This window comes from Melanotaenia boesemani, chromosome 12 (genome assembly GCF_017639745.1).
Source record: "Melanotaenia boesemani isolate fMelBoe1 chromosome 12, fMelBoe1.pri, whole genome shotgun sequence".
Lineage (NCBI taxonomy): Eukaryota > Metazoa > Chordata > Actinopteri > Atheriniformes > Melanotaeniidae > Melanotaenia > Melanotaenia boesemani.
This window is the reverse complement of record NC_055693.1, coordinates 320,394-335,291: the sequence shown is the minus strand read 5'-3', so window position 1 is coordinate 335,291 and position 14,898 is coordinate 320,394. Positions and strand designations below refer to the sequence as shown.

Below are 14,898 nucleotides of genomic sequence, written 5' to 3'. Positions count from 1 at the left end.
CAACCGACCAAGGGTCTGGTTCTCCTTCCTAGACAAGTATGGATCTGGTTGACCCAGAAAACAGTCTAATATGATTCACTCTGAAACATGAATAAACCGAGGACCTAATCAATAGATTTCTTAGTTTGGTCTCCAATGTGGACCAACCGAACAGAACCAGAACTTTAATGGAGATTAAGGACCGATGGGACAATTCCCAGAACTGTGTTGGATCGCTAAAGTACATCTGAAAGTCCAGTTCTGTTACATAAATGTGCATATTGATCTCCTTTAAAGTCCTCATGAGATCAATAAACTTATCTGCAGTTAAAATTCAGATCATGCTCCAACTCTGAGGAACTTACCTTCATCTCCACAGCATCCTTCAGTCGGCTCATGTGCTCTTTCTCCTTATCCATCACCGTCAGCTCGTGCATCTGACCTGAACACACACATTTGTAGATGAGTTAACCCTTTAGGTGCCGGAGTTTTTGAAGTTTTAAAGTCATACTGTGAATGATAAAAAAAAAATGTTGAAGGGTTTCTGGACCACATCCAGAAACTCTCAGAAATATTGGCCCGACCTCAGGTAAAGCCTCAGAATTGTTGCTGCTTCAGGCATGTTTTTATGAACAGATGCACCATGATTTTTAACAGAAGCATGACTTTCACTGTCACTAGACAACCAATCATCATCCTCAGGAGGAAAATATTCCCTCCAGAATCAGAGATGCTAATAGCTGAGAAAGTTCTTCACCAACATGTTGCGGCTTTCTCTGTGATCCACTCTGTATCACCGACTATGAGCTCTCTCTCATCGGCTTCACATGGTGTCTTTCTACAAATTGTGTTAAACTGAAGATTCAAATGTGTGCCATCTAGTGGTGGAAACTGGTAACAGGTTTAGGCTTTCTTTCTGGCCTGGTCCTTGTGGCAATTTTGTGACTTTAGCGCTTAGAGTGTTAACATGCCTGTAAACTGATAGGTCTGTGATTGTCTGATCAGCTAATCAGGGAGCAGTATTTCCTGTAAACATGCTGAGGTCTCAGACCTTGAGCCTGGAGTTTGGCGACCTCCTCCATCAGAGCATCCTGACTCTCCTCCAGCTGCCTCTTCTTCTGCTCCATCTTCTGCAGGTCATCAGTCACAGAAGACAACTTTGCCTGGAGCTGCAAAAACAACCACACAAACAACATGAACAAAACAAATTCTTGTATAGGCAAGACAGGTTTATTTCTTTTTTTTTTTTTTTTACATGTCCTGTCCAGCATCATAGCAGCAAAATGATAATCTGGTTGCTGTATCGTGCTGAACAAATTTGCTCTGCCAAGGGGTGGGTAAGGCTCCTCTTGAAAATCTGATTCATTTATTTATTCAAGAGTTCAAGAGTCTTTATTTGTCATTATACACAGTGCAGGACACAGCTACAACAAAATAACTTCCAGTACAACCCGTCCAAGAGTAGACAGCAACAACATGTAAGCACAAAAAGGATCAGGCAGACTGAGGCAGCAGCCACTGTGCGGAGCGCCTGTATTAGTATTAGATATAGATGGAAAAGATAACATGAGGGGAATAAGATGAGGCTAGAGGGAAAAAAGGCATCTCCACCCTGGGCCTCAGGGCCCAGAGTTGAGATACAAAAAAAGCACACCTCAGTACATAAAAGCACAAATTCAGACATTCACAACATAAGAAACACATGGTGGTGGTGGGGGTCTCCCATCGCGGCCAAGTGTGGACGCAGCTGAACATGAGCGCATCCAGTCGACCCCCCGCCCGGGACTGGAGGGAGGGGGGAAGGATCGACCAAGGCAGTGAATCATCGGGGGAGGTGTGTCGGTAGTGTGTATGTGTGTGTGTGCAGTAAGTGAGCCTGTTGAACTTTCTCCCAGTTTCTTTCTCCAGTCTCTGCCACCTGATGATAGTGGGGCGTCCTTGGGAGCTGATCCAGGAAAAGTCCACCGCCCAAGAGGAGGGCGGGGGGACTGAGCATCCATCAACATAACCTTCCAGGAGAACTTCATAGCCAGCCATCCAAGGCCAGTACAGGGAGCAGAATCAGATAACAGCATTTGTTTTAGTTTTAGGCCAGAGCTGTTTTGTCTGCCTTGAGTCTCTCAGTGGTTTCCATCCAGCCGAGCCGACAACTTCTCAAAGTTGGTGTCGAGCTCCGGAATCGCAACCAGCTTGCCATTCTGAGCTAGAATAGCCTCCAGTTTACGATTAAGCTCCTGCAACGCCAAAGTCTGATTGTTCATAGCTCGACACACACCGGCACAGAAATCCGGCAGCTTGCTAGTGGCCACCGACAGTGTCCGAATTTTGCGATATGCCAGGAAACTGCCCGCTCCAAACAGCAGAAACCCAGTTATCATGAATCCGAATGTATAGATGTCTTCAGCATCCTCGACAGACAAAATCGACAGGCACATGACTTTCCACACTCCCCAGGAATCCATCACATATCCAGCCAAAAACGTTCCGCCAGGACAAGCAGGCTCCCCCACGCCTGTTTTCAGTTTAAATAAATTTGGTCGATTTCATTTAGGGACCAGCTGATCAAATCCATGGTTCTAGATTCTAGATTCAGGACAGAAATGCAGAGAGAGTCTCAGAGATGACAGGACAAGCAGCAGGGCAGAGTGGAGAGGAGGGAGAGAGAAGAAAAGCGTCTGCCTTCGTCGATTCTTTACTTTATTTACTTTGAATCACGGAATCTATGTAATCTTGCTGGACCTCACCGGAGGGGACAGAAAAAGATGGAAAATAGCAAAAAGAAGCAAAAGGGAAAGAAGAAAGGAGACAAAAAGATCACAGACAGAAGGAAAAGACCCTTCAATCCACACCATCACCAGACAATAAACAGCAAACTGTTACACCTGTACATGAACACACCAGAAAACCTCCTAAAACTTTTACAAAAAAAACAAAAAAAAAAGAGCTGCTAGTCATTAAGAGTTTTAAATAATAACCAAATCAAAAAGATATATGAAAGTAGCATAACAGCGACCAGATACTAACTCAGGAAAAATAAAAAGAAGAATTATCTCTTAGTAAATAAACCCACTGGACAACTCAGTGACTGTGTCAGCATGCAGAGGATGAGGAAGAGGAGTGATCAGTGATGAAGAGTGGTGAGAGAGATCGAGCAAATGCGACCATGCCTCTACGGAGGTCAGAGGTAGACCAGGGCCAGAAACCCGGGCCCTCAGCAGCAGTGCCGGAGCACCAACCCAAGCTACCCCACCATGAAGACGACTCCAGCCCCACCTGAAGGGCGGCAGAGGAGAGCCCCAGCAAGATCCCCCCACGGTCTTGGGGCACAGGTCCCAGTGGGCCAAGATCGGCAGCGGCCGGCCCTTCCAGGGACCGGCCACCCAGGGCAGCCCAAGTGAAGGGCCCAGGGCCCCAGGAGCCCAGAGGCGGCCGCCCCACCCCCCAAAGGCAGAGGGCCCGCAACATGCCTAACCCCCGGATAGCCACCCGGCGTAGGCCAGCACACACCCCAATGTTCCAGCCGCACACCCCGGGAACCAGGGCGCCATCGACCCCCTCCCCCCACCCCCCCACCTACTTCAATCTGATGGTTTATTTCTACATTAACAGCATTACAGGGGTACAAAGAAAGCATTCAGAAGCAGTAAAGGCAGCAACAAAGAGCATGAAGACTGTTAAAGACCAGTACAGTAATCCAGCCTACTGGAGATGGATCATGGAGGACTTTCTCCTGGTCTTACTGGGAGACTAAACTTTTAATCCTGTTGCTGGTAAAAAGCTTCTTAGTGAAGCTTTGATGTGGCTGCTGAAAGTCAGGTCTGAGTCTATCAACAGTCCAAGGTTACCAACTTGGTCGGTGGTTTTAAGAGTCCGAGTCTCCAGGTGTTTACCAATGCTGACCCTCTTCTCTTTCTACCAAACAGAATAATCTCAGTTTTGTCTTCATGTAATTGTAGAAAATTCTCCCTCATCCAGGTGTTTATTTGCTCTATAATTGTGATAACTAAAGCTAAAGTTCTGTAATATTTGACCCAAAGGGAGCAGATACAAGTTGAACAGAAGAGGTCCAAAGACTGACCCCTGGGGGACTCCACAAGTCATGGCTACTCGCTCAGATTCATAGCTGCTGATCGTAACTAAATAACTCCGGCCTTCTAAATAGGACCTGAACCAGTTAAGGACCGCTCCAGAAAGGCCAACCCAGTTTTCCAACCTGTGTAACAGGATTCTGTGATCTACAGTATCCAACGCAGCACTGAGATCCAACAGACCAAGCAATAACACTAGACCAGAACCAGGACTGATACTAGACCAGAACCAGGATTGGTGCTAGACCAGAACCAGGACTGATACTTGACCAGAACCAGGATGGATAATTGACCAGAACCAGGACTGATACTAGACCAGAACCAGGACTGATAATTGACCAGAACCAGGACTGATACTAGACTAGAACCAGGATTGGTACTAGACCAGAACTGGGACTGATAACTGACCAGAACCAGGACTGATATTAGACCAGAACCAGGACTGATACTTGACTAGAACCAGGACTGGTAGTAGACCAGTATCAGGACTTGTACTTGACCAGAACCAGGATTGATACTAGACCAGAACCAGGACTGATACTTGACAAGAATCAGTATTCAACCTAATGCCATTTACCACTGTGACCAGAGCTGTTTCAGGACTGTGATGAGGTCGGAAGCCGGACTAAAATTTATCCAGATTTCCACTTTAATTTAAAAAGTCATGAAGCTGGTGAAATACAACTTTCTTAATAATCTGGATATAAAAGGTTAGAGACGGTCTATAGTTGTTCAATATAGAGGCGTCTAGGGGAGGGGCTGAATGGCAGCCATCTTTAGAGCCTGATGCCAGTGAGCTGTTAACTATCAATAGGAGACCATTTTCTACTGAGGTAAAAACTGTGAAAAAAAGTGGGATGGTATCATGTCCAGAGTGCATGTTGTTGATTTCAAATGCCAAACTGTTTCTTTTAGGATTTTTAAATTGACCATTTTAAATTGTGACATAACATCAGAATTATTTCTAGGGTTTAGACACAGACGAGTTTTCTTGTGTGACTATGTGGCATTAGTATTTTGCCTAATTGCTTTCATTATTTGGCTAAAAAAAGTTGGTAAACTGGTTTTATTTGTCAGTGGAGAGGAGCTCTGGGCTGAACTGGAAGTTTTTTCCATCACAGCAAACAAAGAGAATTGTTGACATTCTTGTGGATCATTCCAGATAAATGCAGCTCTCTGGCCTTGCACAGCTCAGTGTTATAGTTATGCAGGCTTTGTTTCTACAGCTCAGAGTCTTTTATAGAACAGACCTGTGGCGTGGTGAGTAAACCCAGATATCCAGATTTAGGGATGGGAATTAAAAGTTCCTTGCGTGGAGGAGTATGCAGCCTAATCACTACTTGCTCCATGTTTCTTATGTGGGTGGAGTATCTCTGGATGAGCAGCTTCTTTAAATTCAGTCCAGTCGTCACAATAATGGAACAACTTCCTGATTCCTGTGGATGTCGGCATGTATATGTGTCTATGTGCTCCATGGCTGTAGGCGGGCACGTTGTTAATTAGATCCATTCTGAGTCAAGTGGTAAACAGTTTTGGGGGGGTGAATTGACATGCTTTCTGTGTGCACATCGGACCATGTGCAACACAGAGGGGGGAAATTGAGTTTTATTCTATGAAGTCTAAAAGGGGCTACTGCACAAAGAAGAAAAAACTGTGTCTAGATTGGCATTACAGTATAAATATTAATGCCTTCTTTCTACGTGCACGTCTTGCTTCATGCACTATGGCAGCGTGCACGTAGTTGACAGGTGTGGAGAGACAATTTCCTTCATGAACTCTTTTGGACGTTCCTACAGAAACCCTCTGAGCTGTGTGGGTTTTAATGCACTTCTTGATGATGTGGACATTTATTCCTTCAAGGTCCAGTATGATGTAAAATCCAGCATGGAGCTGTCTCTTTTCTGTAACAGCTAGGATAGCTGTTACAGAAACCTTTCACATGATCTGGTCCAGAACCCCAGGAATCTAAAAGCAGGACAGCGCGGCCAGAAGGACCACCTGTAGCCGCAATAGGTAAAAATGATTTTTCCTCTGTTCACACTAAATATTAAAACTTGTTTTATTATTTATTCACATATTCAGGAAAAGTCAAGTACCACTGACCTTCATAATTTTATTTGACAGTTAGTGAATATGCAAATTTCAGAATGAGTGTCTTGGCCTTTCTGGTAATAAATGCATCTAATGTTTACACAGTAAAGTAAAGTATACAACAATATATTCATCAACTGCAGGTAAAGTTAAATGTGAGCATTTCTGAGAGGTGCAGTCTAAAGCCTTGGCTGAGAGTCTGATCTGCTACCAACAGGTTGTTTAATGATTAATGAATAAATGTAGAGGAGGGGCTGAAAATCCTAGAAATTCTAATAAAAAAAAAATCCATTGGTGTTCATTTTACTGCATTCTTGGTAGACTTTATGTAAACATCTACGGAGTGATGCATTATTTACCCTTTTCAGACCAGATCTGTAGTTTTGTTGAAGATGGTCTGTCCCCTGCTGACGCTTGCTGCATCGCTCTCCCCTCTGCCTACATTTTTTTGCCAATAGTCCTTTTTTTCTACTCAAGAAACATATGAGCAAAGACTCCTGGATACTCATTAATCACTGGGACTGTATTTTGTGGTAGATTTGGTTGGATACTACCATTTTTTAAGACTCTTACAATCTTTTCAGTGTCATGTCAGCGTGGCCTACAAATAGACGCCTTATTTACAGCTACTCAGGAGCTAAAGCTAACTAGCCACTAGATGCCTCCCTTCTCTACAGATGACTATTACAAGCTTCTACAGAAGATCACCATGCTGGAAACACAGATCCAACGGCTCCAGGTGAATGTGGAAGTGAATGGATTGGGTGGAAACGATACAACTTTGGACGGTGTAGAGGGTAATAACTCTTTCACTGATAGTCCTCCTTGGAATGCTCTTGGTGAATAGCCAAAGAGTAAATCATCTCACAGGGAAATAGAAGACGAGTAACAGACAGAGCCCAGTTTGCTGAGATTAGTGATGTGACCGGCTGGCCTGCTCTGCCATCCAGACCAAGCACCTCCTCAACCCCTCTCCCTAGCAAGACACAGTCATGGCCAGCTATCAGAAGGAAAACTAACAACCAGTCTCCTCCTCAACAAGCAGACATGCAGCTACAGAACATGTTTGCAGAATTCTGGATCTACATCTGATGGCTGAGATGAAATCTCCCTACACACCAGGGTCAGACCAAAGAAAAACTCAGAAAGTAAAAGCAGACGGCTGGGCCTCAGACTTTGGTTGTTGGTGACTTTGGTGTGAAAGACGTGAGATACATGTGGGAAAACCTACTAAAGTCATGAGCTTTCCCAAGGAGATGGGATCAGATGTGGCTGCGCCCCCGACGGTGGAAAAGCTCATCCTGCATGTGGAAAGGAACGATGCTGTGAAGCAACAATCTGAGGAGCTGAAATGGGATTTTATTGAACTACTGGATACAATCAGCTGTCTGGATGCCCAGATATTCATCAGTGGCCTCTCCCTCCGATCAGAGGAGGAGTGGAGTGATCCAGAAGGCTGGTTAGTCTGAATACGTGGCTGTTGGCTTCATGTACCACACATCCAGTTCATTCACAGACAATTTCAGCTTCTTCTGGGACCGCAGGAACATTTTTTAAGCCAGATGGATTCTGGCTGAACAGGTCAGGAGTGAAGCTGTTCGCCTCCAGCCTGGTTTGTTTTCTGAACAGACTCTGTTCCCTCAGACAACAACAACAGACAGGAGAGACCAGAACAACGTGATGAGACAGAGTCTAGAGGAAACCTTAAGAAAACCACCTCAGCAGCTCCTGAAGAAACCCCCAAAGCTGCCAGCGAGGACCCACCCCCTTCATCTCATCATCCTCCATCCAGGTCACCCTCCCTCTCCTCATCCCTCCTGGACTTCACCTCCTAGATGAAGGAGCTGGTCACTATGGCAACCAAACTGACCATATGCCCTAGTCCCGTCTTTTCACCCTGAAACATCCCACTTCATCCTCCCCCACCAGAGTGGCTGAAGGGAGGGCACCCAGCCCCTCCTGTACCACCATGTTTGGGATAAATGAAGTGTGGAGGGTCCAGGCTGTGTAGATAATGGCAACCATGGTTTCCAGGACCAGCTGGATCCTTGTTTATTCACACATGTCAGCTGACGTCACAGACGTGTTCTACTGCATTCGAACGCTAGTCGCTGCCATACTGAGTACCTGCACTTTGAACCTGAACCACATAGGTCATCAGAGATGCCGTCAAAATGCAGTTGGGCGTGATAAACAGAAAGGAGACCGTGGTATATTTATTTATCGATTACCAAAGGAAGAAAAACGCAGTCAGAGATAGCTTTCAGCAATCAGGAGGGCTAACTGGATGCCGACTGCAAGTAGCCGTGTACATTTTGTATCAGGTGAGTTTCACTGCTCGTTCACCCACCGTTTGTAATTATAAAATAGTTTATTTAGGACCTTAACATCACTCTTACATCGCTCATCAGTCTTGCTCTATAATTCGGTAGATTTATATTGTGGCTACATAGCATTAGCCATTGTTTACATAAAGTCGATCACTAGAACACGACTTAGCTTTCCTTTCAGCAAAAAGATATTCTTGCCTTTGAGATGCCATATTTACGGGTCGCAGCCTTCCATGAAATATCGATAAGCATCCATGCTTTTGAAAGCTTTCAGACTTTCACCTGTGTACGAAGATAGGTTGTGTATGAGGTAGATATAAATGTTGTGAAAGGAAAAACCTGGTAACTTGTCAGTTGATGGTAACAGTTGGAAAACTTCCCTCCTTTCATCCCTATGGACATATCATAATTCCAAGGGTACCTGCCCGGCATCGGATCAGCCCGACCCCGATAGAATGCCCAGCGGCACCAAGCCCCCCCCGAGGCCCAGGCAGGGTCTCCCAGGCCAGAAGGAGGCAGCCCCCAGACCCCAGGGTAGACCCATATGACCACTTCAACAGGAAATGCTTTTTTTCAGATGCCGAGGTCCTTCTCCTCAGGCATGAACTCCAGACACTTGAAAGTGCTTCACAACAGGTTAAACCCTTTCATGACACCACAATAAAAATCTCAAGTTCCTTCGCCAAACATAACCATGGCTGGTCCGACACCATCAAACAGGAAGTACTTGTTACTCACCTACTGTCCCATTGATCTCCACCAAACTCAGCAGGAAGGATCATAGTCAGATGTGGAACTGAGCCAAATTGACATATGCTGGAAAAGTTGTAATATGGCCACTACATGAACCAATATGCATGAAATTCACCATATTGATTTACCATGCCAGGATGTACAAAATTGCCTATTGGACCTATAGGCTAATTTCAACAGGAAGTTGGCCATTTTGGAAAAACATGTCATTTTTGCCCGTTTCTTTGCATTGCATTCGAACAAAATCCTCCGAAAGCTTTTATCGTATTTACCTCAGAATTACTCTGAAGCTTCCAGAAACATATGTGATCAAAAGTTATCAAAAAATTTCTCAAAGGAGAAAGGCCAAGGCGGGGGCGTGGCCCCAAAGTTTGATATCTTACTGAGAGACAAAATTGAGATAACTTACACATTAAACAACATATCTGAACCAAAATGATCATGTATGATGCAATTTCCAAGGAATGAGTATGAGTATATGAGGTTTATTACAGGAGAAGTATAACAAAAATACAGACCATACTTGGAAATTTGCAAGAGCTGTCTTGTTAACTCCAGGGGCAGACAAGAGGACTCTGATTTGTTACATTTTAGGAATCAGTTTTATTCAACCTGATCAAAGCTGAAGGACAGTCTCTGAACTGATAAAAGGAAGGAAAGACTGTGAGGCGCCGTTCCCTTATTGTCTCGCCCAAACAGGCTGATATTTTCTAAACAACTGTTCATATCTAGCCGCTGCCCCGTCAGTCTCAACCTTTCCCCATATCACGAGTCTGGAAGGAAAGTGGTCAGCCTGATCTCACACAAGAACACAACAGGAAAATAATAACTTCAATGTTCTTTAAAAAGGAAAATACACATAAAATGTAATTGAGGATAATAAAGGAATAAATGTATCATATGAATACAAGAATGATTCCACTTATGATTGTTATATGAGTAAATATGATTGATTATCATATGCATTAAAATTACTTCCACATGGTCATGAAACCTTCTGATATCATTATTGGGCCCCTTGATGTACCAGGTGATCCTCAGAGGGAGACAATGACGACCCAAGGCAGAAAACCTGAGGAGGAGTAAGCATACGGCTGAGAGCAAGAGCGAGCATGCTGGGGGAGGGAGGTTGCTGGCTGATGGGGCGGTGCAATAGGCCGGAGCGGTGCCAGAGGTGCGAGGGCCTTCATCCCTGCTTGCAGCTTTAATTAATATTTAGATTGTTTTTAGACTTCCAGTTCACTAAAATAGTTTTCTTTGCGATACATAAGGCCACGAGGACCATATGTGCTTTGTTAGTGTCTATATTGATGTCACTTAGGTCACCCAGTAAACAAAGTTTAGGACATGCAGGAATGTTACATCTAACCCATGTTGATAAATCCTCACAAACCTTGTTCCACAACTTTTGGACAGGTGCACAGAGCCATAAAGCATGTAGGTAATCATCTGCTGTGTTACCTGTGCACCATGTACAGATATCTGGGTGATTAAGACCCATCTTGAACATCTTTTGTCCTGTGTAATGTGTTCTATGAAGAACTTGTATTCTATGAGCTGTAAATTTGGGCTGTCTGTCATATTAAAGGCATTAAGACATATTTGTAGCCAAAATGGTTGAATAGGATTGATGGATAAATCTTTCTCCCATTTTGAAGTAGGTAGGGAATTTGAATGATCTTTTTTTTTAACATCAATCTGTATATTTTTTTAAGTAACTTTGGGGTACAGAGGTCCATAAAATCTGCTACCATTGGAGGAAGTTCTAGATCTGCTTGGTGAAGGGGGAAATTTGTGTGTATTATGGTTTTGATAGAACAATTTGTTGCTGTTAATCCCATATTGTGATGAGAGTGTATTAAAAGATCAAATGCTTCTGTTATGGATAGTATGTTCGAAGTATTTAATTCCTTTGCTAATCCATTCTTTAAAATTTAACATATTTTTGTTTAGAAGAATATCAGGATTTTTCCAGATGGGATGTGAGTTTACATGGTATTATTGAGGAGTTCTTTTTTTTAAGTAATTCCCACCAGGCTGTCAGAAAAGTGCTGATGTTGACACTTTTCAAGCAATTTGTATACTTAAGCTGAAAAAAGGAAATGTAGAAATTTCCAAATTGTTAATAATCTCTATAGTCTTAAGAAGGTGAATGTGATTAAATTTGGTTAGTTCTGAGAGCCTGGAGGGAATATTTACATCCAGGTATCTACTGTTACCTGATTTTAAGGTGATGCTGGGTAGATTGTGAAAGCTACAGTTGATGGGTAGAACTGTGCTCTTAGACCAGTTAATGGAGTAATCTGAGAGTGATGAGAATTTATTTATTAGTGAGATTGTTTCAGATAAAGAGGTTTGTGAGTTCTGGAGGAATAGTAAAACATCATCAGCATAAAGACTTATTTTATGAAATATATTTTTGGACTGAATGCCTTTAATAGCTTGATTTTCTCTAATTGCAGTGGCTAGTGGTTCAATAAATATAGCAAAAAGTGAGGGAGATAGTGGACAACTTTGTCTGGTACCCCTTTGTGAATGAAAACTTGGAGAGGTTTGATCATTTGTTCTGACACTCGCATTAGGAGAACTGTATAAGATCTTAATCCAGTTAATGAAAGATGGTCCAAAGCCGAATCTGTTTAAGGTAGCTAGTAAATATTTCCAGTTACCACGATCAAAAGCTTTCTCTGCATCTAAAGAAACTATTATTGTTTCCAGGTTATTGATGATAGAATAATCTATTATATTAATTAGTCTCCGCATGTTAACAGAGGAATATCTAACCTTTATAAAGCCTGTTTGATCAGGGTGTATAATGAGAGGAGTTACTTTCTCTAACCTTCCAGCTAATGCTTTGCAGATTATTTTAAGGTCCGCGTTTATCAGTGATATGGGTCTGTAGCTAGATGGTATTGTGGGGTCTTTACCTGGTTTTAATAGTACAGTAATGGTGGCAGAGTTTATGTTTGGGGGTAAGTAACCATTTTCCTTTATTTGTGTCACCATTTTGAAGAATGTCGGGGCCAGTGTTGACCAGAATTCTTTATAGAACTCTGCTGGGAAGCCATCAGGACCTGGGGCTTTTTTTTTTTTTTACAGGGCATATGTTTAAAGGCTTCATGTAGCTCCTCCACTGTGAGGGGGGAGTCTAAGACTGTGACTTGTTCCTGCTGTAAACCTGGAAGATCTATATTGTTAAGAAAATGATGGATATCATTGTCTGATGGATCTAAGTGTAATGTATACAGAGTTTTATAGAAATCTCTAAAGATGTTGTTTACTGTGTCTGGCTCATGCGTAATATTACCTATTGAATCTTTAACAGCTGATATGGTAGATTTTTCTTTATTTATTTTTAACTGATTAGCTAGAAATCTTCCAGATTTATTACTATGTTCAAATGTCTCCAAGCGTAATCTTTGCACCAGAAATTCTGTTCTCTTGTTAATTATTTAATTCAAATCTAGCCTTCCTTATCTGGTTAATTGTTGGTTCAATTGATATAGACCAGAGTCCACTAATGATTTATTTCTTAGTTCTAATTCTAATATTTTTGAGTTTTCTTTCTTTCTTGTGAGGTGGCAGCTAGAAAAAAGTAAAACAAAAAAGAGTGGAAAGAGAGAGAAAAAGAAGAATAAAGTGGGAGGAAAATGACAAAAAAGGGGGGGAGGGGGTTGAAAAAAAGACAATGAACCCATAAAAAATAAGTCCATTTTTGTGAACATAAGAGACTGGCAGTATTGTTGTCTAATGTGAACAAACAAACTCTGTGACTAAAGTCCAGTGAGTCTGATCAGCATTTCTATCACCTGTAAAAGTGCAGAGTGTGAATACATATGTGAGGTCAGTAGAGCAGGGAGTGGTGTTATGGTCATGATGTAGCTGTCCATTGACGTAAAGTTTGAGCACCGAGATGACAGCGCGGGCTCCTCCGTCCAGGAATTTCCTCCTGATGGGGAACAAGATGTTGCGACGCTCCAGGATTTCTCTGGGAAACTGATCGCTTCTGCTAAGGTCAGTCCCACGAAGATGTCTGCCGCAACGCTTCACCTCCTCTTTTTCTGTGTGGAGAACTAATTTAGCAACTATCGGCCTGGGTCTATCCGGTTTTTTTCCTATGCGATGAACTCGATGAAAGGAGATGGCTTTCACCTTTTCCTCTGGAAGTTTCAGGCTGGTTCTGATAAATGTTTTAACAGCTGCCTCTGTACCTTCCTCCACCTGCTCAGCAATCCCTGAAATAATTAAGTTATCTCTCATGCGACGAACCTGTAGATCTAAGAATAACTAATTTTTTTTATTTTCCTCTGATAGTCGGCTTACTCCTTCGGTAAGGCTTTCCACCAAATCTCTGAGGGCTTTGTTCTCCATAGCAAGAGCTTCCACCTGCTTTTGGCTATATCCCAAACTTTCCTTTGAAGATTGAAACTCACAGTGAAGAACTTCCAGCAGGGAGAGTCAGGCATCGAGACCGGATAGTTTCCCATTGATGCAGATAAAGATATCCGTCGTGTCGCTGCCGGTTGGAGAAACTGGATTGGTCACTTCAGGGAATTCAGTCGAGCGAACTCTTTTGGAACTGGAACCGGTTTTGGAGGCCATTGCCGCAGTGTTGTTGGACTCGCCCATTACGATCTGCTGGAAGCTTTCTTCGATGAAATCCATCAGGCTGGTGAGATCTTCAATGTGATACAGAGTGACCAGGATGGTGTGGTTTGGAATATCAATTTTTTTCCCTCTCTGTTAGCTTAGTGCATTTGTTTGTTTTCAGTAGCGTACCATGTTGATCATGCCAAGTCTTGAGTTACAGCATTCTGGCTGGTGGCTTTTAGGTGTATAGACTAAAGCCCTGTCATGACCTTTAATTGTTTCTCTTTGGCCCCAAAGACAATCATCTTAGTTTAGTTTTTGTTCAACTGGAGAAAGTTCAGGTACATCCAGTCATTAATCTCCTCAATGCATGTACCAAGAGCCTGTACCGGCCCTCGGTCTCCTGGTGAGACTGTAATTAGTGCTGGACATGTTAATACGTTAATCACTTGTTGACGCAACACTTAATTAACAACGTTAAATTCTTTATCCATCCATCCATCCATTTTCTGCCGCTTATCCAGAGTCGGGTTGCGGGTGTAGCTGCCTAAGCAGGTAAACCTAGATTTCGCTCTCCACCAGCTCATCCGGCGGGATCCCGAGGCGTTCGCAGGCCAGCTGAGTGATGTGGTCCATCCAGCGTGTCCTGGGTGTTCCTCGGGGCCTCTTTCCTGTGGGACGTGCCTGGAACACTTCACCAGGGAGGCATCCAGGAGGCATCCTAACCAGATGCCGGAGACTCCTCATCTGGCTCCTCTCGATGTGGAGGAGCAGCGACTCTACTCTGTGCCCCTCCCAGATCACTGAGCTTCTCACCCTATCTCTAAGGCAGAACCCGGCCACCCTGTGGAGAAAACTCATTTCGGCCGCTTGTATTTGTGATCTTGTTCTTTTGGTAACTACCCACAGCTCGTGACCATAGGTGAGGGTGGGAACGTAGATCGACCAGTAACTCAAGAGCTTTGTATTTTGGCTCAGTTCCTTCTTTGCCACGACAGACCGATGCAGAGTCCGCATCACTGCAGATGCCTCACCGATCCGCCTGTCAATCACCCGCTCCATCCTTC

General features: G+C 43.4%; 1 protein-coding gene across 1 annotated transcript in view; it reads right to left on the bottom strand.

The window, feature by feature from the left end:
- Positions 1 to 14,898, bottom strand: part of LOC121650714 (kinesin heavy chain-like) — a 95,097-nt gene that overhangs the window by 27,654 nt on the left and 52,545 nt on the right. Inside the window, exons 17-18 of the mRNA XM_042002398.1 lie at positions 1,031 to 1,148; positions 345 to 421 (exon numbers count right to left, since the gene is read on the bottom strand). Coding sequence (XP_041858332.1) covers positions 345 to 421; positions 1,031 to 1,148 — 195 coding nt within the window. The remainder of the gene's footprint in view (positions 1 to 344; positions 422 to 1,030; positions 1,149 to 14,898) is intronic.